Raw genomic sequence first — 27,538 nt, forward strand, 5'->3', positions numbered from 1 at the left:
TTTGAGAAATTCATGATTTAATGAATTTCCGTTTCAAATACTGACTTCAAATAATTATCTCATGTGCCCCAAAGCTATATTATGGACATACCAAATAAAACTGTGTAGTTTGATAGACCACTAGCAACTTGGAGTCAGAAGCTGGGCCAGTCAGGAAGTGGGTTCAGACCAAGTTCCCTATAGCTTAGGTGTCCTCACTACATCCCTGCTCCAGGGCAGATAAACTTGAAGAATTGCCCAAATCCCAGTACTGGCAATGCTGAGTATGAAATATTGGGTCTGTAGCCACTTTTCAAACTGGATTTTTATGATGTACGTGTATGTTTGTGTGTGTGTTTATGTGTACACACATGATCTTAATCACAATTTGAGTGTAATAAAGTAACCAAATCTAATTAAAGACTATTTTCTGTACTGCATTTTTTTATTATCTTGCTATTCGCATCCCATTTATACTTTGCATCTTATATTATCATATTATTCAGTATTTGTCTATGACAAATTTTGTGGTAGATATTGAACAAGATTTCTTAGTTACTAAAAATACTTAAAAAATTTTTAATGACTAATTTGGGAAAGGCAACTTTGAAGAACTCAAAACATGAATAGAAATAGTCTTTTATATGTTTATGCATTTTACTCAAGATGATTAATTTGAGTATATTTCATTGCATGCACAACCTCCTAACGATTCATTATCTTTCAAATCATCTGCAAAGCAGCTGCATATGAACAGGCATTTTTACAAATTCCCAGGTAAATGATAAATTATAATGGAAGCACATAATGTTGCAACTCTAAGAGCAGTAGAATTTGGTATACAGAAAGCCTCCTTTGCAAATAAATCATAATGCCACTCCTAAATGGAAATTAAAATGACAATTGTATTTCAAATGTAGTTCTTATACTTTGTATTTTTACTTTATAACTCAGAAAGAGTAAATTGAGAGACAACCTAAATCACAGTATACACATTTCTTTTGTACACAAGTTTTACCGTTTTTTATGTTAATTCTCTATTCCTAAGTACTTATATACTTTTGATTAAGTATATTTAGCTATCATGCCTTTTTTATAAATGAAATTACTGAACAGACATGTTTGCTTAACAGAGAAACATATAACTGATCAGTAAATCTATTTTACAAAACCAATGCATTTTGTTTTATTTATTTAAGAAACAAAATAAATGTATGCTAGATAAATTGTAATTTGGAACCAAGATGTAACAAAGTTGGTTTTATACATATTTCAGTTACAGGTATTAGACCTCATTCCCCTTAAGAAAAATATTTAGAGTTTAAAAGGTCACAATTAGCAATATGTTCAACAGAGCTTATGTTATATTAATTCCTTGCTTGTACACAAAACCAACAATAAAAAATGAAAATATATTTTAAAAACCAGAAATAAAAATGCAGAATCAGGAAGCCACACAAGCAATATTAAATTGACTGTTCACTAGAAATTTTAAAAAGAGAATTTACTAAAATATATTTAGTGTAGAATCAGGGCATAACTAGTAATTAGCATTAAGTTTCATTGATCTTTCCCTGACATCAGCAGCCTGATAATTGTCCTGAAAGCAGGGTTACCTGTGCCTTTTGGACTCAGCTAATGAGTACTTTCTTTTGTTTGGTAAGCTCAGTGGAGAACAGGTGCTGTGGATCTATTTTTGTAATAAAAGCAAGAACATATCTCCCTCTAGTGTTAAAAAAGTTAGGACACCCAAAGATTGTTAAGCAAAAAATATGCATTTTGAAAAGCAAATATCTTATTTTTCCCTTACAAGAAGAAAAGGGAGGAGAAGGAGGAGGAGAAAGGAGGAAGAGGAGGGGGAGAGCTACAATAGACAGGTCATTATTTACTTGTCTTAGAAAATGAAAGGCCAAACTAATTGATTTTATGACATGTTATAAAAATAGTTGATAGGATTGAAAATAAATTAATAATAATTGAAATAAAATTGTAATAAATTAAATTATTTAATATCTTTCCTTTTCATAGTATTTATTATATGATTTTTCATTATAGTTTTGAGTATTTTACAACATTTGTAAGGTAAATTAAAGTATATTGCTTTTTAGGCTTACAATTATTTTAGCTTTTATTTTTAAAAATAGCTTTAAGTATAATTTTAAAAATTATTAAAAATTTAAAAACCCCACTATGGAGTATGGGTCACTTAACTTACAGAGGTGATTTTATGAGTCTTGAGTAGCTAGAATCTGTGCCTAGTAAAAAATATATCCCTTCTCTAATATACAGGACAAATAATAGAATGAAAAGTCTCTTAGAAAAACTTTTCTAGAAAATAACATGTCAAAAGCTAATGATTGATGTATATAGGACAACATGTTTATAACTGCATTGAAAGGATAGTTTGAGGCTTAAAAACAAAATCTGGGATATCATGTACACTTAAAATCAGTTAAGAGGGTAGATCTTATTTAGCCTACTGTCCAAATAAAATGAAATAAAATAAATATATTCTAGGAGAAAATATGCTGATATTCATATAATCCAATTTTCTCCAGACCTCTACATTCTGTGGGGACAAATGGGGTCTGGTTAATAAGAGGTCACATATTATTGACTCTTCCTTTTCCTTGTCATACACAAAATCATCTACAAATCAAGTAGAGAGACTTGTCTTTGCCACATTCTGAAAGTAAGTTGATCAGAGATGCTAGGACCTATCTCAGTGGTAAACAAAAGTTAAATTTTGTCCCTGCCTAACCAAGTAGGTGTTTTTGAAGAATGATTTTCATATACATCTGTCTATACATATAGATACATAAATCTTTCTGATCTGGAATCACCAGAGCCAACTGATGCCTTGTAGTGACCTACTTATAAGTAAACTTAGAAATAATTTGGTGCAATTGATTTTCCAGTTTTCAAAATTTAGACTGAATTCAGAGATAATTGCTCAAATGGAACTATTATAAATATCATAACATGGCAAATCAATTTAAAGAACTAAGTTAATTATGGATTAACATAATTTTAGTTTAGTTATGCCAAATTAAAAGGAAGGTAAGTAAGGTACTTTGTTGTGAAAGAAAAAATTTAATGCCCACAATCTTCTTGGGAAGACATAAATCAGTTAAATAAAAATGTAAGTGTATTACAAAAAAAAAAAAAGAAGAGATAAGGACAATATATTTTTTTAGAGATTCGGAGGAAAAAACTACCATGGAATGAAAATTATATTGTTTTAAAGTTTGAAGCAAATAGTTTTCACACTCACCCATTTTTAAAATTTTCTTTTCTTTTTTTCTTTTTTGCTTTGTATAAAAATATTACATGACTCTTTTCTGAAAATTCAAATGATACACAAAAATATAAGAGAAGATAATTGTTTTTGGTGAGCTTTCATCCAAATCTCCCCTAATCGATACATATTAGAAATAGAAATAGAAATATTTCTAAGTTTCTTCATTTCTCTGATGAGAACGTTGAAGGTTAGACTTATATGACCATTATACACCCTCTAAGTTTCTGTTGAAGACAACATTTGAGTTATACCTTGGGATAGAGAAAGAAGATGAATATATGCAAGATGTGAAGAAGTATTACTGATTTTGTATGATTGTATTTGCATATCATACTGGGCAATTTAGGTGCCGATGATTCACTTCTGAATAAATCACAGTTACTGCCTTAAGGGAAATCCATGGGTAATTAGTTAATCATATTGTACCATAATATAGACTGCACAATGACAGTAAAATGGAGACATGCTCACTAAATAAATCAGCTTATTCTGCTTGGTTGGGGTGAGTTTCTTAAGGTGGTTTTACCTAAGCTGAATTCCTAAAAATGACTAAACTGATCAGGTATAGAAAAAGGAGACATACTGGTCATTCTGGTTCACATATAAAGTACATAAATAACAAGATGAAAAAATTTTGCAAGAGAAAATTTTCCCTAAAATCTTGACTCTCAGCTTGAAGACAATGGTTAAGGTTAAGGCAGTTGCTTGTACTGGAGGTGGGGGTGAGTGTGATGAGAAATTTTGGGGGTGAGTTAAACTTGTTAAAAGATTATTTTGGACTCTCAAACTGAAATAAAAACAGGCCCAGGACAGTAAGTTAAGAGTAATGAGTTAACACTAAAGATAGGCAGATAGTAAAATATTGTGATTTCCAAACAAAAAGTACATAGGTGCTCTTTATGGTCAATTAGTAGTAACAAATTGTGACTCTCACATTTTGAATAAACTTCCCCATAAGAGAAAGGTTGAAGTTCAAGAGTAAAGGTTAGGATAAAGGAAAAAGATTGCAGTGAAAATTCTTTAGGTTTGGGATAAACTAGTGGGAGACAGTAAGCTTCTCTTTCTAGTTGATTTGGAGTCATTTTACCTTCATTTTCTGTTTTCTTTGTAAAGTAGTGGAGTTACCAGGCTTAAAATACTGTGGGAATCATCAAAATATAACAAGTCCGGGGGGATTTAAATAAAAAAAAATAAAATGATGGATATAAGGACTTCTTAATTATGTTCCTATTAGTTATGTCATAATTTGAAGTGAAACATGAGAGAAAGTTATATTTGATTGGTGATCACAACTACACAAAACCAAATTAAACCCTGGCACTATGGAGCACACATATAATCCTAGCAGCTCAGAAGGATGAGGCAGGAGGATTGCAAATTTATATCCTTCCTCAGCAATTCAGCAAGGTGCTAAGCAACTTTAGGGAGACCCTGTCTGTAAATAAAATTTTTCAAAAGGGCTGGGGATGTAGCTCAGTGCTTAAGCCCCCTTGAATTCAATCCCCAGTACCAAAACAAACAAACAACAACCAAAAAGTTACATATAGAGGAAGAACCAGAATTAAAAAATGCATTACGCATTATTCATTTTATTTTTAAAGTTCTGAGTTTTGAAGTGTTCACACTGATTTCATCATATGAAATACATACACTTTTTGTTATGAAAAAAACAGCAGTATGAGTTTTTAAAAATATTTTTTAGATCACCTTTTTAGGTGGGTTGATTTATAGAAAAGAGCCTGCTTTTGAAAGTAAAAGTGCTAATAAGATTATATCTAAACAAGAAGGTATACCAGAATATTATATTCCTAAGTCATCTTTTGTAGCTTCCATATAAATTGTTGATATACAGATAAAAGAAAATGAAAAATGGAGATAGGTAATGGAAACATTGCGACATAGATGACTGATTAATGCCTATACTCTTCACATTGAATCCATTAGCTCAAGCTTTAAGTCAGTGATTTAAAACTCATTCACTGACAAAGGAAAAAAAAAAGAACTTTCTGGAAATGAAAGAGAAATAGTAAATAAAAAAAAGAAATGAAGAGATTAAAATAAAAGAACTTAGATTTTTTTGATGACAATATGAGATAATAGTTGAATTTTCAGATTTACCTGGCAAATAGTAGGTAGGCTCTCAATAAACGTTCATACATTTATTTGTTCAATGGATACTAGATGAATGGATTTACCTGTCACATAAAAGAAAAAGCAGGAAAAAATCTAAGGCTGAACTGAATTTTAGATAGCCTTTCTGGTTCTTATTTGATTCTGAATGTCACACTGTAAATATTATTTCCACATCTATACAAAATGAGACAAATGGCAGAGATCTATCACAGAGTCATCTCTAGGTCCTAAGAGAATTAACTAGATTCAAAAACCCTTAGGATAGATACAGGCTTTCCAAAATTGTTAAGTTATATAATTCTGTCCCATACATTCTGGAGATATGATTATCATTTTAGTAATGTGAAAGGTTTACGTCAATGATGAAAACTTAATTTTAAAAACAAATGATAAGTTTCAAGCAGTGATTGCTAGATTTCTAAACTTGGCTGCAGATAGCATTTTTGCACCCACATCTAAATTTTACATGGCTGCCAGGAGTGGTGCTACACACCTGTAATCCCAGCACCTCTGGAGGCAGGAGGATTACAAATTAAAAGTCAACCTCAGCAATTTAGCAAGGTCCTAAACAACTTGGTGAAACCCTGTCTCAAAATTTTAAAAAAAGAGCTGAGAAGGCTGGGGATATGACTCAGTGGTTCAGTACTCCTGGGTTTAATCCTAGTACCAAATAAATAAATAAGTAAAATTTTTAAAAATAAAAATAAATAAATTTCATATGGCAAAGCAGAACAAATGTCTATGTAATTGTGTCTTTATTCTCAAGGTCCTGCTGTTTTTCTAATAAACAAGATGAATACACTGATATTTGCAGTTTGGTTTTAATAAAAATGCACACTTTCTTTTAAAAATCATGTTGTTTCCCTGTTTTAGAAAACAAAACCTAAGAAAATGGTAAATAGGCACTTTATGTAACTGCAGGAAATGGAGATAAAAGAAATCACCTGACATTTACTCTTCTATTTACTGAGTTGCCTTCATAATCTTTTGAAGTGTGAACATAGCTGATAGCTCAGAGCTATGTACCTAGTATAATATTATGTTACAATATAATATAGGGGTGGTAATGTTATCATTATGTTTGAAATGACACTTTTAGGAGCTTGTACTGGTAAAAATATACACATTGGGGACTAAAATAAATTTATATTATGTCACTAAAATCAAGAAAACATGAAGTATATAAAAGTTAGGTAATAATCAACTGGTTATTTACAGGAGTAGAAAAGATCATTTTTCAGAATATCATAAAGTAGCATGCTAATTTGATTCTGATTAAATGTAACAATTACTCATTACTTTGTACCTTCATTTTGAAAGAAAAAAAAGTTGTGATTTATGTAGGCATGGTTGTTGCTTTAAAGTAATATCAGAATATATGGTGGCCTAGAAGCTGAAAGGAACTTCCAAGGAGCCAAACCAGTTGATATCAACCAATACCTAGGTCTAACTTCTATTGAATAAATTCGGAGTATTTTCAAAAATTACTCCTTATTAAGAGACCACGTTGATCTTTAACTGAAACTTATTGGATATTTATAATATTCTTAAAACCATGTTAAGTAATTTGAATCATCTGTTCTCTCTTGATCAGTGTTTCTCAAACATACTTGACCCAGCATAAAAATAATCTTATGTTAGGATCCAGACACAAACATACATGTAAAACCACCCAACTAACAAGCCAAAGTTTTATAGTAGAAGTATGTCAATATTTCTATTCTGGGCTATTTCATTTTCACTTATTTGCTGGTGACCTGTGATTTGAAAAATATAATAGCTCTTTGTAAGAAGATTATAAATTTAGGAACTCAAACCAACGGATTGCTGATATATGAGAACAAAGGATTAAATGTTTATATCACAGATTTTTATTTAAAAAGGGACTATTTCATTAGTATGAGATATGAGTCAATTCTTTAAAGAATTGCTCCTGAAAGCAAACAAACACTCATGAAATATGTAGAAACAAAGCAATTGATCAAATATTCTTCCCCCTAGGTACGAGGAAAAGTCAAAACTGGTCAAATTACAGCAAATGTTTAGGTCATCCCCACTTGTAAACAGCATTTCTTGAATTGATCCAACTCATCTCTATGATTTTTCTGCATTTTTGGTAGACATTTCGGTCTCTGAATGTTTGAATTTATAGACAGAATAAAACTTACTGACGTTGTGGCTATTTAATTACCCTCACTGGTAAATTGTTGGCTTCATCTAACTTGTTGATTTTTTTCAACAGTGCAACTGCTGGAACATAGAACCCCAGCATCACAAATATTTAGTAGTATAGCCTCTTTTGTAAACCTTCTAAATCTCAATTTCCTAATTTAAAAAATAGACTAATGATTAAACAGACTGATGAAAATAAAGAATGTGGCATAGTTATGAGCAAGTAGTTAAATGCTGGTAAATATTGTTATTTAAAAAAAATAATTTTCAGCTGAACTTCAGTGATTTCATTAAACCACCTTTAAAAAATAAACATTTACACTCCCTAGATTTCATCTGAATTTTCGGTTTTCCAAAGGGGTGAGAAAACAATAGCTACAATAGTACTTGTAATTGCTTTGTGTACTAACTTCCCTGCTGCTTCCAGAGATGACTGTAAATTTACAGTGGTTTAGAAACTTTGGCAAATGGACTTTGTAAACTGTATTAATAGAGAATCTTGGAACATATTTTGAAAATAAACCAAAGACTTTGTTAAAATACATATACAAAACAATAATATATTCATATTATTTAATTTTAAAAGTGAAAAACTCTGGTAGATATTTATTCAACTACTGCTGAGGAATGAATGACGCTTGGAAAGATAGAAGGTAAAACAAAACAAAAACCAAGTGAGAGCAAAGAGCTCAGCTCTTTGCCTCCTTTTTCTCACCAGACTCTACACAGGGGTGGTCCTGCAACCTGTTTTGGGAAAGGTTGTTATGACAAATAGCAAGTCTCCCTTTCTAAATAATTAACAACAATTGTATTTGAACATATGAAAGTCAGATTTATAAAAGTAGGAGCAAAGCCTATTTAACTTATTTGGGTTGTGCTGCTTAAGGAAATTTTTTTTTTTTTTTACTCAATAAGCTATACCCTGTCTATTCATCATTCTATGATTTAGAATCATAAATCATAAAACTAATGATTAAACAGAATGATGAAAATAAAGAATGTGGCATTCTTTATTTATTTATGTAGAAGGAAAAGAAAGAGTTCCCATGTTTCCATTTGTTGCTAACTGGGGTCTCAGGTTCAACCAGCAGAGAACATTAGATTAACATAAAGTAAAAATTTTAGCATGTTATCTTAGTGTCTTTAAGAGCATGTGTCACATGATTTTACATTTCTGGAGCAAGATTTTTAATATGTCTTCATCATTATCCTGAAGTAAATGTCCTTAATTTTATCTGACTCATTTAACTTGTATGTCTTTTTGAAAAAATGATCTCAATTGTTTCATTTGACTTCCATTAACAACTGAAGTCTTAACATTAGTTGCTCTGGACCTACTCCTAACCCCTACCTTGCTTTTTTTAGGGGGAAAGACACTAGGTAAGAGATGGAAACGAAGCAGACTACATCTTTGTCATTCCAAACACTGTCCTTTACCATCTTTTACCTCAGAGGTGGAATGTAACCACTACTGGTGTGTCATCTTTTATGATCCAGGCTTCCACACCTCCAACAGTCAATTTTTTTTTTTTTTTTTTTTTTTTTTAAGGAAAGAGGAATAAGAAATTTGAATGGCAAGAATAAATCCTTACGTTAAAACACACACATGCTGAGAACACACTTAAGTACTGCTGTGATAATATATATCGATCATTCTTCTAATTCTAACATATTAATGTTAAATAAATGTCACATTTAAATTTTATTTATTCTTTGGGTTGGCAGATTCTAGTCCCATATGGTTTTTTTGCTTCTTTTTCACTATTGCATATTAGGAAGAGCTGTTCTAATATGCAAAACTGACATCTTGTACTTTTTGTATTCAAAAGATCATATTATTCAAGGTCTCATTTTTATATCAGAATAGGTAATGCTTTAAAGAAATATTAACTTATACATTTACTTTTTCTATAAATCTATTGTTTAAATTTATTCTTAAAATACTAAACAAATTTCCAGCATTTTTGGATTAAGTGATATTTGCTTTGTGGGACCATTTGGGGTATGATTGGGGTGGAGCCATTTCTGGATTTGGTTTGGTGGACTTTTAAATCATGTTTTATGCACTTCTAGATGTCTAGAAATGTTTGTAATATAACATTGAATAATTATCCTTGGCAAATTCCAAATCTTTTTCAATATTTATATATGTATATTTTAAAATTTAATTTAATTATATATTTTAAATTTATTTGTGAACATTTTAAATGTACACAAAAGTAAAGGATATAAAATAATTGGTTTAAATATTATATAGCATACCATAGTTTTTTTATTGCTGTATTTCATTTTGTTCTAGTAAAAACACTTCATTTATTTAAAAGGAAAAAACTGGAAAGACATTGGGAGAACAAATAATTATCTTAAATATTTTCATTTGAAACAGTATCAGTGAGTCCCAACATGCAGAATTAATTTTTCCTTTAAAATGAATGTGTGAAATCACTAGGGGCATTTTTCTCATTGGTACATTGCATTTCATAAGGAAAAAATTCAGGATCCTTCATATATTTAGAATCTTCAAATTAAAATATTTAAAATGCGTGGTACAAATTTTGAAATTTCATATAGCAAACTTCTGAGAATATTTTAAAATATTTTCTCAAAATCTAAGGTAAAAACAATCATTTTAACTTAACATGATTTTTTAAAAATTTAAATTACTAATGAAGAAAACCTTATTTTAGAACATAACATATAAAAAAGTAGTGGTCTAAAATGGCAATATTTAATCATTTTATTTAATAATTCTCAACTTTTATGAATCATTCAGATCAATAAATTAAAAAAATAAACTACAGAAACCAATAAATTATGCACTTTACAATGGAATATATGACTCATGGCAAACATGTTAATTTGATATCCTGTGACATAGTATATCAAAGACACAAACTGATAGCATGAACTATATGGGGACACTAGTTTGGTAAACTGGAAAATGAAAACATTTTAAGCACTCTACCACAGTTATGAGGCCCTGAAGAATGTTTGTGTAGAAAGGAATTCACTAACTTCACATTTATATGTACAAAGAAAAAGATCTATTAATAATGTGATGAAGCACTTTGGGAAAGTTTTTTGTTTGTTTGTTTATTTGTTTTTGCTTTCTACATTATTTTTCTTTTCAACTTAGGGGAACACATTTGATTGTTAAATGAAAAGTAACAATAGAAAAACTCAGTTCTAAATTCTGATTTGTGGAGTAAACCTAACTAAGAATGTGTTTTGAGAAAAACAAATCAAGGTATTTCTTCAGGTCTTGGCTTCCTGGCCTTGGTTTCATTAAAGAGATCTAAAGATGCTTATTCCCGTTTTCTGTTCTTTTCCCCATATTCTCTTTTTCACTTTGCCTTTAGGAATGGAAAAGTTCAATCCTGTTTGCTTATTTGGGCTGTTATACCACATGGGTCTCCATGAGTCTAGATAAAGGATATATTATTATGGGGGAAAAAATGGTATCTGCTAAAAATGTAAGACACAAATCATTCCCTTAGTTTGGGACTAAAGAGACATAAGCAGATTCTAAAAAGCTGTTCCACTTCTCCAAGCCCCATACCAGTACTTACTTGTCTAATCCTGTATATCCATAATGTTTACTAGTCCTGGGGAAGCAATTTTTATGGTAACTAATATTTTAAACTAAAGCTTACTCTCTAATCTTTTTGTATTTTGAGATGACTAGTTGAAAAGTGATCTCAATATGCATTCTTATATACATATGGATATTTGAGTTCTTCACTCTGGAGGACATGGAGAAATCTACTATATTCTAAGTAATAAATTCTAGACTATAAACATGCTATTAATATTTTAACAGGTTAACAGATTAATATTATCTTCAAATATATATTTATTAAATAGAAGCATATATGTAAACATAAATACTTATATTCCTATTTTTGTCTTGGTTATTATTTTTATCCTCTTTTTCAGATAATGCTTAGAGGATTCTGCAGCAATTCTTGGTATTGGACATATTCAAAATCCCTTCAACTTTTGCTCTCCTGCTCCCTTGACTTCCAGCTTTAACTCATTTTTGATCCCTTCAAATATTTTACATGTTTGCAATGGTTACATGAACTTTTGGGAAGTGGTATTTGTACCATCTCATACCTTATTTACTATGGCAATTTAAGGAAAAGAAGTTGGAAAAAGCTTCCAAAGCACTCTTTTAAAAGATGAATCTCATTGTGAAGCTTCGGAGAAGTTTTCGAACATTGATTGTTCTCTTAGCTACCTTCTGCTTGGTGAGCATTGTCATTTCTGCCTATTTCCTCTACTCTGGCTACAAGCAGGAAATGGCACTTATTGAAACCACCGCAGAAGCAGAATGTGCTGACATCAAAATTCTACCTTATCGGTCAATGGAGCTGAAAACAGTGAAACCTATTGATACATCCAAAACTGACCCTACCATCCTCCTCTTTGTGGAGAGCCAGTACTCTCAACTTGGTCAAGATATCATAGCTATCTTGGAGTCCAGCCGATTTCAGTACCACATGGTCATTGCCCCCGGCAAGGGAGATATACCTCCCCTTACAGATAGTGGCAAAGGGAAGTACACATTAGTTATTTATGAAAATATTCTGAAGTATGTTAGCATGGACTCATGGAACCGAGAGCTTTTAGAAAAATATTGTGTGGAATACAGTGTTAGTATAATTGGTTTTCATAAAGCCAATGAGAACATCTTGCCAAGTACACAACTGAAAGGCTTTCCACTAAACCTCTTCAATAATCTAGCTCTGAAGGACTGTCTTGTCAACCCTCAGTCTCCTTTGCTGCATATTACCAAAGCTCCCAAGGTTGAGAAAGGTCCTCTTCCTGGGGAAGACTGGACTGTTTTCCAATATAATCATTCAACCTACCAGCCTGTCCTTTTAACTGAATTACAGACAGAAAAACCCTTGTCACCCTTGTCCAACAAAATACTCTATGCGACGGTAATTCAGGACCTAGGTCTTCATGATGGAATTCAGCGAGTTCTTTTTGGCAACAACTTGAACTTTTGGTTACACAAGCTCATCTTCATAGATGCCATCTCCTTCTTGTCAGGGAAGAGGCTGACATTGTCCTTGGAGAGGTATATCCTTGTGGACATTGATGATATCTTTGTTGGGAAAGAGGGAACAAGGATGAATGTCAAAGATGTGAAGGTAAGAACATTTATAAATGGCATCATAATTTATTCACTAACTTTGTGGTATTGATGAAATATAATTTTGAATATTGTAGATTCCTAAGCACTAAAATTTTAAGGTAAAGTAATTTTGAAGTAAAGCAGGCATTTAAAAAAAATGAAATTAAGCCTTAAGCAAACCACACAAAGAGCACAGAGAGAGAGAGAGAGAGAGAGAGAGAGAGAGAGAGAGAGAGAGAAAGGTAGAGAGAGACAGAGAGATGCACCCACAAGCAATGTGTACAAGCTCCAGAATAGAAGCTTCACAGGGGACCCAAATAAATATCCCAAAGTGTAGCTGAACTTAATCTTCTTGCCTTTTGTTATGCTTTGCCCAGCCCAGCTAGAACTCCTCAGAACAGACTCCATTATTTTGCCGTATGTGGCATTTTATAGCAATGAGACTGATAAAGAATTCTGTTTCTGAACTGACCACCCTATGTAAGGTTTGATCATGATTGTTGAAGTAGAAGAAATGACAACCCAAGACCTTTCTGTAACCTCAAGAAAGCATAGTGTTTGCTTGTATGAAAGGTCCATACACTTGAAAATATAGATAAAAAGAAGATAGTTTTAGAGTGTCTTGGCCTCAGCAATATTCTCTCTACTAATTTATCCCATTGTTTTGTGCAATCCAACAGTGTTACTGGCAGCACGTCTAGATTATGATCAATCGACTGCATAACAGATTCATCTCGTGGTTGCTATTAGATAAAGAAAAGGCTAACTACACAACTGGGCATCATGGTGCATGTTCATATTATCAGTTTCTTGAGAAACTAAGGCAGGGAGATTACTTGAGATCATAGTTTAAGAACAGCCTTGGAAAACAGAATGAGACCCTGCTTTAAAAATAAAAAGTTCTCTTTTTAAAATCCCATTTCAATATTCTTAATGCTCTCTCACCTGAGTCTATATTGTGCTGTATACAGCTAAACTCATTCTGTAAAGAATTTAGCGAACATAAACAAAAATAATAGGGCAAAAATTAGAATTATAAAAGAACCAAAGATTGTTACAATTTTATCTTTTTTGATTTTCCATTATTGTTTATCTTCCAAAGATTAAATCTGGATACTATTTCAAACTAATTGCTCTTTCTTTCCCATCCTAAAACTTTATGACTGCTGTAAGACAACATGGTCAAAACCAATAAAATAAATTTACTTTTAAAAGTTCTTCAAAGAACATGTGTAACAGTGAAATGTTTTTAAAGTGCCACTGAATGAAGTACTGCTTCACTGTGACTTGAAGACTTAATTCCAGGTCTTCTACAAAGGGTTAAATGACCATAGATGAACTCTGTCTTGATTTTTCTGTTTTTCTTTTCTTATTTTATTCTAATAATATAAATTAAATTTACTTAATGTAAATACTAGTTTTATTTTAGATTTGCATTCAGAAATTTACAAAGGTGTCAGGAACTTCCAAATGTTTGTTAAGTGCTTGGTTCTTAATGTAAAGCCCTTAAAGACGGTTTTCTAGTTTCAGTCTAAGGAACAATGTGAATTAAAAAGTTTTTTAATAACTCTAAACAAAATTGTACAGCTTAAATTTAGTTATGACACTTATTCTCAATAGAAAAACAAATAGCTATTCACCAGTACTAACAAACTATGTTAAGTTGAATAACCCCAAAGAAAATAAGAGAGTAACAAAACTTAATAAAGGCTTAAACATTTCACATGTGGGGAGAGAATGAAAAGGTCATATGGGTGTATAGATATGCATTAGTGTGTATATACACACAACCACATATGTACATAAATGTTAAATGCTATACAATATTTAATGTATATAAACATAGGTTAATTTAACTGTCACTTTGAGAAAAATACTTTTTATCTTTTTTGCTTGTTTCTGGTCATCCTCAGAAATAATTTTTAATTTATTTTTTACTCTATTTCACTATTTAAAATTATGGGTATTTGTCATGTACAGCATGATGTTTGGATACATGTATACATGTATAACTCATGCTTGTTAAATTGAGCAAATTAACATACACTTCACAAACCATGTTTTGTGGGAGATTTAAAATTGACTCTATTAGTGATTTTTAATGAAATCACACTAAATTTATTTTATACATGTTATACGATAGATCTCTTGAATTTATCCTTCCTAACTGAAATTTTGTATTCTGTCATAAATATCTCTTCATCTCCAGGCATCTCCTGGTAACCACATTTCTACTCTACTTCCATGAACTAGATTTTTGATGCTTCATATAAATGTGATGCAACATTTCTCTTTCTGTACCTGGCTTACTTCACTTGACTAAATCCATGCTGTTGAAAATGACAGCATTTCCTTCTTTCTAGAAAATGAATTTTTCCTTGTGTATACTTATACCATATTTTCTTTATCTATTTATCCATAGATGGATACTTAATTTGATGCCACATCTTGGTAATTGTGAATACTGCTGCAATAAGCAAGAAAGTATAGCTGTATCTTCATATATTGATTTTTTAATTTAATTTACATAAACTTAGAAATGTAATTTGTGGGTCACACAATAGTTCTATTTTTTAATTTTTAAAGAACTTTTATGCTTTTTCCATGACTACCGTCTAATTTGTAGTCTCACCAAATGAGTAAAAGCACTCCCTTTTCTCCACAGCTTCACCTAAATATTTTACTCTTATCATTGTTAATAAATAACATTGTTCATTGTTAATAACTTTGTTATTTATTAGCTTTCAATGATAGCCATTCTAACAAACATAAGGTAATAGATATATCATTATTGCTATCATTTTTGTGTCATTTCCCTAATGGTTAGTGCATTGCTTGACAAATTATTTCAGCTATATTTTTAATAGTTTTGTCTTTTAGCCTTCATAATTAAGTGATTCGCACTCCACCATTACAATATTAGACCATTCTGAAGTTGTCTATGTACGAATTATAAATTTTTGCATTTGATTTTTTTGTTTTTATTGTTTGGATAAATATGAATTTTGCTGGAAAGAACTTTCAAGTATGTGCAGAAAAGTTCTGTATGGCTCACGTTCTTCCTTCTTATGGCCTTTTTTTGATAATATAATATTTAGTCAAGCAATAGTAGATGAGGCTAAATCCAACACCCCTGGTATTCTACAGCAATTTTCTAGAGCAAGGGTTTTGCATAGTTACTGATACTTTTTCATGAAATAGAGGACAGAGATATTCTGTTCCTTAATAAAAACTGGAGGAAGCAGGAGTGTCATGAATGATGATTCTTGATGTTTGGACTATACCTGCAGCACACCCACAATTAGACTAGAATAATGGAGCATTAAATATAGACATAGCCTTGTCTCTACAGAACCACTGTGCTATCAAAACACATACACACAAACACACACATTAGCATATTTTCATTTGAGCCCTGTTCCTACATTGAGATTGAAATTCTGGATCACATTATTAATGAATAAACATTTTTAAAGCACAGTATTTTCATTTCATGAACGGTTTTCTTAACTGAATTTGAAAACCCATTCTTTTTAATATGCAGTTCTGCCTGACTTAATCAACTATATATGCATCTACTTTCTTTGTAGAACCCTTCATGCTTTATCTCATTTTATCATGGCTCTCCCAACCAAAGCCACTGAGATAGAAATTAATATATCCTTTTATAAGACAAGCAAAATTAAGCTCAGTTTTCAAAACTATCATCTGATTGTATCAAAATTGCATTGTGTACCTAAAAACTCAAGAAATGAGAGAAACATTACTCATGTATGTAACCATCCAGAATTTTATTATATAGTAAAAGATAGTAAAACACTAGCTATCAATGAATCAGTGGTCTGCAAGGCAATCACAAAGTACCCCTTGTACATTTGATGTTCATATATTGATTGGCAAAATGACCTCAGGCTATTGAAATTATTGTCTACACACTTGAACTTATTATTTTCTGATTTGAAAGCATCTCTTGTTTTCATATTGGTCTGGGAAAGTTAAAATAAAAAAGGATCATCCTGATTATTCAAATAATCTATATAAAAATTTTTTTCATAGCCAAGTAGCCTGACTTTTATGGACAATCTTTTACTCTTGATTAGGATATTTAATGTAATCGTAAGAGTTTGATAGAATTAAGATGATATGCACTTTTTCATGTTTCTCTTAGACAGAATAAATACTATTTCCCTTGAGAGTTTTGAAGACTATGAAAATAGTGAAAGCAAGCTTACACATGGCACAAAAATGAGATTTATTTTTGATGTTACCAGCAATTTGGGGACTTTAGTCAATGCTGTTTACCCCAACCTCCAGAGTTAGTTCTTACATGTGATAGAGGAAATAGATCCATTTATTCATTGTACATGTACTGTGTGTAAGATTAATGAAACATCTTATTTTAAGTCCCTATATGATACAGCTTAAACTTAATCTTTTCAAGGTCTATTCTTACTTCTCAATGTATATTGTTTCTGTTAGAATCCCTATTGTCTGTGGCTTAACTCTGGTTTTCTTATTACTACTTTGACCTATTTTCTCAGTTTCTATGCTTTCAATAAAATGTACTCATATTTCCATAGGTATATCAACGTAGAAGACAGTAGTGATTATTGCAGCCCAGTAATTGTAGAGGGGAGTATGGATAGTGGGAGGTTGGATAATGGGCACCAAAATACAGTTACACAGCAAAAAGTTCTGGTGTTCTGCAGCACTGCAGAGTGTCTGCAGCTTGCAACAGCTTGTATGTATTTTATTACCACCTTGAAGAGTGGAGCTTGAAGGCTCAAAATATAAAGAAATGATAAAGAGATGAAATGTTAATCACACTGATTAGATTACACATTGCATACATACATTGAAATAATTTTTAAAAACCTGACCTTTTAAAAAAAGGATATCTCAAGTTCTACTTCTTTTGACAGTGTGACACATCCCCTAATGACCCAAGCAGATGGTGATTTCTTTCCAACCTCAGACCCTGAAAAATCACTGATCTCTCTCCCTTAGCATCCTCACTTACATGAGTTAACTATAAAATTAGGTGGTGAAACACATTTTCTTGTACATTTAATTATGTAAAAGTATATAAAAGTAATGTAAAAGTAAACTCAGACACAAATTAGAAATATTTAATTGACAATTATTATACTGTTCTTCAACTGTTGAGTACAGATCAAATTAGTTGCAGAATTATTGATTTACTACCTAAAGATAAAAGTAATTTGAGAATTGTTTTGAGCTTATTTCAAAATAAATTATTTGTTTATGTATAAATACATATGGGACAAGTGTACGAAATAGTCTGTCATGAACTTGGAACTCAAAAATAATTGTCCTTCAGACTCACTGATTTGATCCTCAGCGTGTATTGCTTTTAATGAATATGAATTTAGACTGGCATTAAAATTGATCTAGAAGGAAGCAATGTAGCAATATCATAATGTGAATATTCCATGCACTTATTTGACTATGGGTGTCTGAAATTTAAAAACATGTTCAAAAAGATAACAGGAATAAGTAATAAATTGTGCAAATTTGATGACTAAAGTAAAGATGTTAATAAATACAGAGTAGAAGACCTTGAAATACAAGGAGAGGGTTTTGGTTAGATACAAGTCATTTGAAAGTTGCCCATCTTTTTTAAACAGAGAAATGATATGATGAAAATACTTGAGAAAGTTCATTCTTTTAGTAACATAAATATCTAAGGAAATTCCCAGTTCAAAACTATTGCAGGAATTAGGACATTCAACAAGGAACAGTTGCTATGAAATGGAAAGAAAAACAATCTATTTCTATTGGTTACTAATTTGAATTAGGATTAGAAGAAAAAGTGAAAAAACTCATGAGTTCTAAGGCTATAATATAAGAAAATAGAAAATTATAGATGCTACGAATATCAATATAGAAGATGAGAGGCTACACTGATAATCAAGATTAACTTTCTATATTTTATCATTATAACTAAAACAGATTTATTATATTTTTCAAATTGTCAGAAAAACATTTTCAAACTCTTCCATGTCTTTGACTTTGTAGAATTACTATCAAAAGTATAGTTGAAAAGGTATGGTTGGTATGTGGTTGATGGATCCATAGCAATCAATGTATATTTAGCAAAGTAGAAGAGTATAGACTTAGGGGTTGGGTGAGATGACCCAGTGAGGCAGTCAAGCAAGCAGCATCTATAATTTCTTTGACAGATTCTAGGCAGGTAACCTGGCATGCTGTCAGCAAGTGTAGTGTAAGAACTGGGCAGTGGCCCAGGTTGGTTGTAATTAGCATTTATCAAAGATATCTGTCACTAATATTGAGTCTCTAGATTCAGGTTCGTAGGCAGATATCTTCTCTCTGAGAAAAACCACAGAAGACAGTGGCTTAGTCCCTTAGGAGGGTGAGATTTGACAACATGGTACAACATGGAGTTCAGCAAAGGGCACATGACAGGGACTCTGGAGAGCAGGAGGTCAGTCATAGCAACAACCCTGGCAAGAGAGTTGTCAGTAAGACTATTGAAAGTCCATCCTGGATATCCTGACGAAGGACTCCTTAGACATCTGTTGTCAAGGAGAGTCTGTATTCAAGAACTTTCTAGACTTTTTAGGTTCCTGCCCATGAGAATTAAATATACTATTTGAAGACCCTCAAGTGGCTCAAGAAGAAAAGATATGTGGTTCATTTTCCTCATAAACAGAGAATCATTCTATCAATTAAATTCTTTTTAGTAGAAGAGTTTGGCTTAGCTCAAAATAGAAGTTCCATATCAGGTATTTTGGCAAAGTTGATAGTGATCTCAAACAATCTCAAACTTGTTCAGAAGAGGACAGTTAACATAAAGGATATATTTAATCATGTTTTCTTTCTTTCAGTTAAAATCCCAATATAAGTGTCCAAGTTTTTTTTTTTTCTTCTGATTTCATTCAAATGGCACCATATATTTAATTCTATCAGTGGAAAGGTAAAAATTCTCTTATGGGAGCAAGTAGGTTCTTTCTCCTCTTAAGAAATTGCCCAATTTTATATTAAAATTCACTTTTAAATAAGAATGAAAATGGTGAGAAAATATATACCAGAAATACCTCCACCAAATTAGGCATCCAAGTACAAATATTTGTGTTTCTCATAGCCAATTAATATAATTTACTTGAATACTCAAATCATTTCTTACCCACTGGGTACTCTGTATATCATTATTGTAGAGTTTACACAAATACAAAGGACATTCAGTTCCTGATTTGGGTAAATTAGGCAGGGCATATTCACAATGATCTACATGACAAGGCAGAACACACTACACGCTATGACAAAATTATTTAAGATAATAAGAACAAAAAAATGGTGACAAGGACAAGAGAAAACATCATGAAAGAGGTGGCATTTGAGTGCTCACTGGCAAATTGAGTTAGGGAGTGTGTTTTGGGTCAGTGGATGAGCTCAAGCTAAGACTTGGCTGAAAATATGAGGCTCTTTCTAAGAATGATAAGTTACCTGTATTTATTGAATGATATGACAAAGTAATTACGTAGTGAAACTAAGTGCTGTAGATGTTGGTTGTGGCCAGGTTACAGAACTCCTATCTATTTTAGGAGATTTGCTTTTAAATTTTGTTGAAAACAGGGTACCATCAAAGTTGTTGAAAATTCTTAAACTTGAAAATGACATGATTAGAATTGGTGTGTTAGGTTTTCATCACTGTGACCAAAATACCTGACAAGAAATTTAGAGGAGGAAGCGTTTATTTTGGGTTCATGCCCCAGTCATAACCCCAGTCACCCACCACCTTCGGCCACACCCCACTTCCCTACAGTTTTCACCCAGGAATCCATTTGAATTTTCATGCCAACAAATGAACTGATCCACTGATGAAGTTACAGTCCTCATAATCTAATCATTTCACCTACTGCATTAACATAGGACCTTTGGGACGGTATCTTATTCAAACCATGTAGTTGGGATTGAACAAAAACATGTTTGAAGCAGGGACATGTTTTTGAGGAAACAATCTATTAGCAACCATACAATCATATTAGAGATTATAGCTTTTATAATATAGCATTTATGTAGCATATTAATATGTGTTGAGCAATGTGGTAATAAAATACACACACACAGCAGTAATAGGCAATATTTTGTACATCTTCTGAATAAAATGGGGCTCAGAAATATTAAGATATTTGAATAAAATCTGGCTAATAAGTGGTAGACTAAGAAACAAGCCCAGACACATCTGTCTTGAATAAACTTACTTTTAGAAAAAAATGACTTGAGGTTCAGTTTAAGTCTTAGCTCAAGCACTAAAATAGTTAAATTTGAATATGTTTATTAACTTCAATCCTCAGCAATATTTATATTTGTTTTACCAATGTAAAGCAAACTAATTTGAAGTACAGTGTTAACCATTGAATGAGATATGAGTGGAAAAGATCTAGGACAGAGCTGAGCCATTAATAGATTTAATTTAGTGGCAATAAGGATGTAAAGGGTAGATTAAGAAAGTCCATGCCAAAGTAGAATTGACAGAAATTGGACAAAGAAGGAGCAATGAAGGTAGATATTCAGTGGCATCAATATTATTTTTAACTGGGTGTATCAATCAACATATATAGAATTGGTCAGTTGCAAAATTACCAAAAAGATAAGGAGTTAGATTTAAGATTGGTGGTTTTAATGGTTCAAAGTCAATTTAACATGGGACATCCATACTTCAACCTTTGAAAGAAAAATCTAGATTATCTGACACTGTCAGGGCAGTAGTGTACATTTAGGAATCATCAAGTTTAAAAATTACAATCTTAGTGGTAACCACTAAAGGAACATAAATGAAATAAGTAGGAAAGAAACTTGAATGAACCATTTGGGTGTACCTGTCATGAACCCATAACCAGTTCATTTCATGGAGAGGAATATTGTTTCCTGGACCAAGATGGTAGCTGTCCTGAGCGTCACATGTAAGACTTTCTTTGGTAAGAAGGAAGAAACCAAGAAAGTTCAGTGTATGCTGGAAATCCTGGAAGCTCTCAGGGTGCGAGTGTTAAAGGAATGCCTGACAGAACAGTGTCATTTTCTCAGAACAGAAAAGGTGCCATCATTCATCTGGAATTTGCAATTCTTAACTCTTTTATCTTCTTATTTATGAGGCTTTGAACAAGAATTTCAGCATGATCCCATCCTAACATGACTGTGAAGTGTATGTACCAAATGAAGCAATATCATAAGTATTCCTGAACTGTGGAATTTTGAATAGGGGTTAAATAACAAAAGACCAAGAAAGCAAATCCTCACTTATAATTATTCTCCCCAGAAATTATAATCTACTATAAGAATTTTATTTAAGCTTCATATGTTTATTTTCCTAGAAAACAAGAAAATGCAAACTTAGAAATAAGATGTTTATGGACATATTTTCATTTATCAAATGAAAATATCAAACAATCATTATTACTTTTTTTAAAGAATGTACATGTGTATTTTTCTTCTTTTTTCTTTTTCTTTTTATCAGTGCTGAGAATAAAACCCAGGGTAGCATGTGCAAAGCACACATTCTACCACTGATCTACATTCCCCACAAAAATGTAGATTTGAAAACCAGGTCCATGACCAAGTGAGGGTTTTGTGTTCAGAACAATTCAATGTTTTATATGCAAATTTGATTTTAATTTGAAGATTGGGCATTCCCTATTTTCATTTGCACTAAAACAGGCTAGAGAGCAATGGATCTAACACTAACATTAATGCTCACTTTTGTTAGTTTACAGTAAAATAATTACTGAGCAATCTCTTGAAACACCAGGAGAAGAACCCAATTAAAGTCCATGAGCGCCATTTTACTGCCCAAGTTGTAGTAATTGTCTCCATGGGAAAGAGAAAATATTACAGAAGTATTTTAGTAAAAGTAATAAATGTGGCTAAGCCTCAGCAAGATAGAAAAATAACCCAGCATTAGAGTCCTTAAATCTCACGGTTAGTGTCTCAAAAGCCCTGCAGAGGTACAAGAGATGTTTTCTGACTGGTTTTCTAGATTTTGTCATCTCTGTGATGATATAAATAGTAATGAATTAGTTAGCCAATTAATTGGCTCAGAATGTAATGAACCTCCTCTGCAAATTATCAAGATACCACAAAATGGTCTCAAATCTAGAGAACAACAAAATGAAACTAAAAATGCTTCTTTTATATTCCTGGTAGAAAAGAAGTATGTTTTAAAATAATTTATCATGAAAAATGGCAACATAGTTATGTAATCCTGAGGGAGCTAAAATGTATTACCATCATTATCATTCAGAAAACAGGTTAAACAATAGAGAAGTTATGGACACTGCACTTTATTTTCATTCAACTTGTAATTATTCACTTCTACTGTGAGACTAGCTCTCTAGTGCTTTGGTCAATGATGTCTACCCACTACTTTTTCCCCCCAAATAAATTAAAAATCCCTTATATGTATCTCTGCTATGATAATTTTGAAACATTTCATATATGCAAAAAGAGTATGTAAAATATCTACAAGTTAATGGGTAATAATAACTTAGCCCTCACCACTAAATTCAGTATAATGATACTACCTCCTTTCCAATCACATACCACTATCTTCCACTGCAGAGGAAACGAGTATTCTGAATTTTGTGTATTATTGTCTTCATTCTTTATATTATCTTCATTCTTCATACTGTATTATATGTGAAAGTATCCATAAACAAATTGCTTGTATCTTCAATAATTTTCATTAGGATTTATGTAAATAGAATTCTAGAATACATATTATCACCAATTTTTCCTTTATTATTTTTTTATTGTAAACAAATGGGGTACAATTTGTTTCTATGGTTGTACATGAAGTAGAGGCATACCATTTGTGTAATCATACATTTACATTGGGTAATGGTGTTTGATTCATTTTATTATTTTTTTCCTTCCCCCCCCACCCCTCCCACCCTTCTTTTCCCTCTATACAGTGCCTCCTTCCTCCATTCTTGCCTCCCTCCCGCCCTCCATTATGTATCATCATCCGCTTATCAGCGAGATCATTCACCTTTTGGTATATAGAGATTGGTTTAATCTTACTTAGCATGATATTCTCCAATTTCATCCATTTGCCTGCAAATGCCATAACTTTACTATTCTTTATGACTGAGTAATATTCCATTGTATATATATACCACAGTTTCTTTATCTATTCATCAACTGAAGGACATCTACGTTGGTTCCACAATCTGGCTATGGTGAACTGAGCAGCTATGAACATTGATGTGGCTGCATCACTGTAGTATGCTGATTTTAAGTCCTTTGGGTACAGGCCAAGGAGTGGGATAGCTGGGTCAAATGGTGATTCCTTTCCAAGTTTTCTGAGGAATCTCCACACTACTTTCCAGAGTGGCTGCACTAATTTGCAACCCCACCAGCAATGTATGAGTGTACATTTTCCCCCACATCCTCTCCAATACCTATTGTTGCTTGTATTCTTGATAATCGCCATTCTAATGGAATCTTAGGGTAGTTTTGATTTGCATTTCTCTTATTAATAGAGATGTTGAACGTTTTTTCATATATCTGTTGATTGCTTGTAGATCTTCTTCTGAGAAGTATCTGTTCATTTCCTTAGCCCATTTGTTGATTGGATTATTTTATTCTTGGTGTAAAGTTATTTGAGTTCTTTATATATTCTGGAGATTAGTGCACTATCTAAGTATGAGTGGCAAATATTTTCTCCCATTCTGTAGGTTCTCTCTTCACATTGCTGATAGTTTCTTTTGCTGAGAGAAACCTTTTTAGTTTGAATCTATCCCAGTTGTTGATTCTTGATTTTATTTCTTGTGCTATGGGAGTCATGTTAAGGAAGTCTGATCCTAAGCCAACATTTTGAAGATTTGGACCTACTTTTTCTTCTATAAGATGCTGGGTCTCTGGTCTGATTCTGAGATCCCTGATCCATTTTGAGTTGAGTTTTGTGCAGGGTGAGAGATAGGGGTTTAATTTAATTTTTGCATATGGTTTTCCAGTTTTCCCAGCACCATTTGTTGAAGAGGCTATCTTTTCTCCGTTGCATATTTTTGGCACCTTTGTCTAGTATGAGAAAATTGTATTTATTTGGGTTTGTGTCCATGTCCTCTATTCTGTACCATTGATCTACCTGTCTATTTTGGTACCAATACCATGCCGTCTTTGTTACAATTGCTCTGTAATACAGTTGAAGTTCTGGTTTTGCAATACCCCCTGCTGCACTCTTTTTGCTAAGGATTGCTTTAGCTAATCTGGGTTTCTTATTCTTCCAGATGAATTTCATGATTGCTTGCTCTATTTCTGTAAGGTACATCATTGGGATTTTAATTGGAATTGCACTGAATCTGTATAGCACTTTTGGTAGTATGGTCATTTTAACAATATTAATTCTGCCTATCCAAGAACATGGGAGATCTTTCCATCTTCTAAGATTTTTAAAATTTCTTTCTTTAGTGTTCTGTAGTTCTCATTGTAGAGGTCTTTCACCTCATTTATTAGATTAATTCCCAAGGATTTTATTTCTTTCTATGCTATTGTGAATGGGGTAGTTTTCCTAACTTCTCTTTCTGAGGAGTCATCTCTTATGTATAAAAATGCATTAGATTTATGAGCATTGATCTTATAACCTGCTACTTTACTGAATTCACTTATGAGTTCTAAAAGTTTTCGATGGAATTTCCAGGTTCCTCTAAATATATAATCATGACATCAGCAAATAGAGATAGTTTGAGTTCTTCTTTTCCTATTTGTTTCCCTTTAATTTCTTTGGTCTGCCTAACTGCTCTGGCTAGAGTTTCAAGGACAATGTTGAATAGAAGTGGTGAAAGAGGGCATCCCTGCCTTGTTCCAGTTTCTAGGGGGAATGCTTTCAGTTTTTCACCATTTAGAATGATATTGGCCATGGGCTTAGCATAGATGGCTTTTACAATGTTAAGGAATGTTCCCACTATCCCTATTTTTTCTAGTGTTTTGAGCATGAAGGGATGCTGTATTGTATCAAATGCTTTTTCTGCATCTATCGAAATAATCATGTGATTCTTGACTTTAAGTCTGTTGATATGTGAATTCCATTTATTGATTTCCGGATATTGAACAAATCTTGCATCCCTGGGATAAAACCCACTTGATTGTGGTGCACTATTTTTTTAATATATTTCTGTATGCGATTTGCTAAAATTTTGTTGAGAATTTTTGCGCCAATGTTCATTAAGGATATTGGTCTGAAATTTTCCTTCCTCGATGTGTCTCTGTCTGGTTTAGGTATCAGGGTGATATTGGCTTCATAGAATGAGTTTGGGAGGGTTCCCTCCTCTTTTATTTCATGGAATACTTTGAGGAGTATTGGAATGAGCTCTTCTTTAAAGGTTTTGTAGAACTCGGCTGAAAACCCATCTGGTCCTGGACTTTTCTTTGTTGGTAGGCTTTTGATGACTTCTTCTATTTCATTACTTGAAATCGATCTGTTTACATTGTGTATGTCCTCCTGCTTCAGTTTAGGAAATTCATATGTCTCTAGAAAGCTGTTGCTGTCTTGGAGATTTTCTATTTTTTTTGGAGAATAGATTTCCAAAATAGCTTCAAATTATGTTTTGTATTTCACTCCTGTCTGTTGTGATATTTCCTTGTTCATTCCAAATTTTAGTAATTTGAGTTTTCTCTCTTCTTCTCTTTGTTAGTGTGGCTAATGGTTTATCAATTTTTTTTTTTTCAAATAATCAACTATTTATTTTGTCAATTTTTTCGATTGTTTCTTTTCTTTCAATTTCATTGATTTCAGCTCTGAATTTAACTAGTTCCTGTCTTCTACTACTTTTGGTGTTGCTCAGTTCTTCTTTTTCTAGGGCTCTGAGCTGTAGTGTGAGGTCATTTATTTGCTGATTTTTTTTCTTTTTATTGAATCCACTCCATGAAATAAATTTTCCTCTAAGTACTGCTTTCATAGTGTTCCAGAGATTTTGATATGATGTATCTTTGTTCTCGATTACCTCTAAGAATTTTTTTATTTTCCTCTGACGTCTTCTGTTATCCATTCATCCTTTAATGGCGTATTATTTAATCTCCAGGTATTGGAGTAGTTTCTGTTTTTTATTGTGTTATTTATCTTTAGTTTTAATCCATTATGATCTGATAGATAACAAGGTAGTATCTCTATCTTCTGGTATTTGCTAACAGTAGCTTTGTGGCGTAAAATATGGTCTATTTTAGAGAAGGATCCATGTGCTGTTGAGAAGAAAGTGTATTCGCTCTTTGTTTTGGATGGTATATTCTATATATGTCCGTTAAGTCTAAACTATTGATTGTGTTACTGAGATCTATGGTTTCTTTTTTCAATTTTTGTTTGGAAGATCTGTCCAGTGCGGAGGGAGGTGTGTTAAAGTCATGTAGTTTTATTGTGTTGTGGTCTATTTGATTTCTGGAATTGAGAAGGATTTGTTTGACATACATGAATGAGCCACTGTTTTGGGCATAGATATTTATGATTGTTATGTCTTGCTGATTTATGCTTCCCTTAAGCAGTATGAAATGTCCTTCTTTAGCCCTTCTGACTAACTTTAGCTTGAAGTCCACATTATCTGATATGAAGATGGATACTCTGGCTTTTTTGCTGAGTCCATGTGCAGGGTATTTTTTTTTTCCCATTCTTTCACCTTTAGTCTGTGGGTTTCTCTTTCTATGAGATGAGTCTCTTGCAGTCAGCATATTGTTGGATCTTTCTTTTTAATCCAATCTGACAGTCCATGTCTTTTGATTGATGAGTTCAGGCCATTAACATTCAGGGTTATTATTGAGATATGATTTGTATTTCTGGTCAT

The 27,538-nt window shown here is 32.3% G+C and overlaps 1 protein-coding gene across 4 annotated transcripts in view; it reads left to right on the forward strand.

Moving 5' to 3' along the window:
- Nucleotides 1-27,538, forward strand: part of NDST4 (N-deacetylase and N-sulfotransferase 4) — a gene marked incomplete at its 5' end in the record, with an annotated part of 266,779 nt that overhangs the window by 18,192 nt on the left and 221,049 nt on the right. The window contains one exon of one of the 4 annotated variants that reach the window (XM_079154211.1): nucleotides 11,767-12,744. The exons of 1 other annotated variant lie outside the window; for it this stretch is intronic. In XM_079154211.1, coding sequence (XP_079010337.1) covers nucleotides 11,767-12,744 — 978 coding nt within the window. Of the gene's footprint in view, nucleotides 1-11,766; nucleotides 12,745-27,538 lie in introns of those variants that run through there. 2 more of the 4 variants (XM_079154212.1, XM_079154214.1) reach the window with 2 other exon arrangements.

Source organism: Sciurus vulgaris, assembly GCF_902686455.1.
Source record: "Sciurus vulgaris genome assembly, chromosome: 9".
NCBI classification, from domain to species: Eukaryota; Metazoa; Chordata; class Mammalia; order Rodentia; family Sciuridae; genus Sciurus; species Sciurus vulgaris.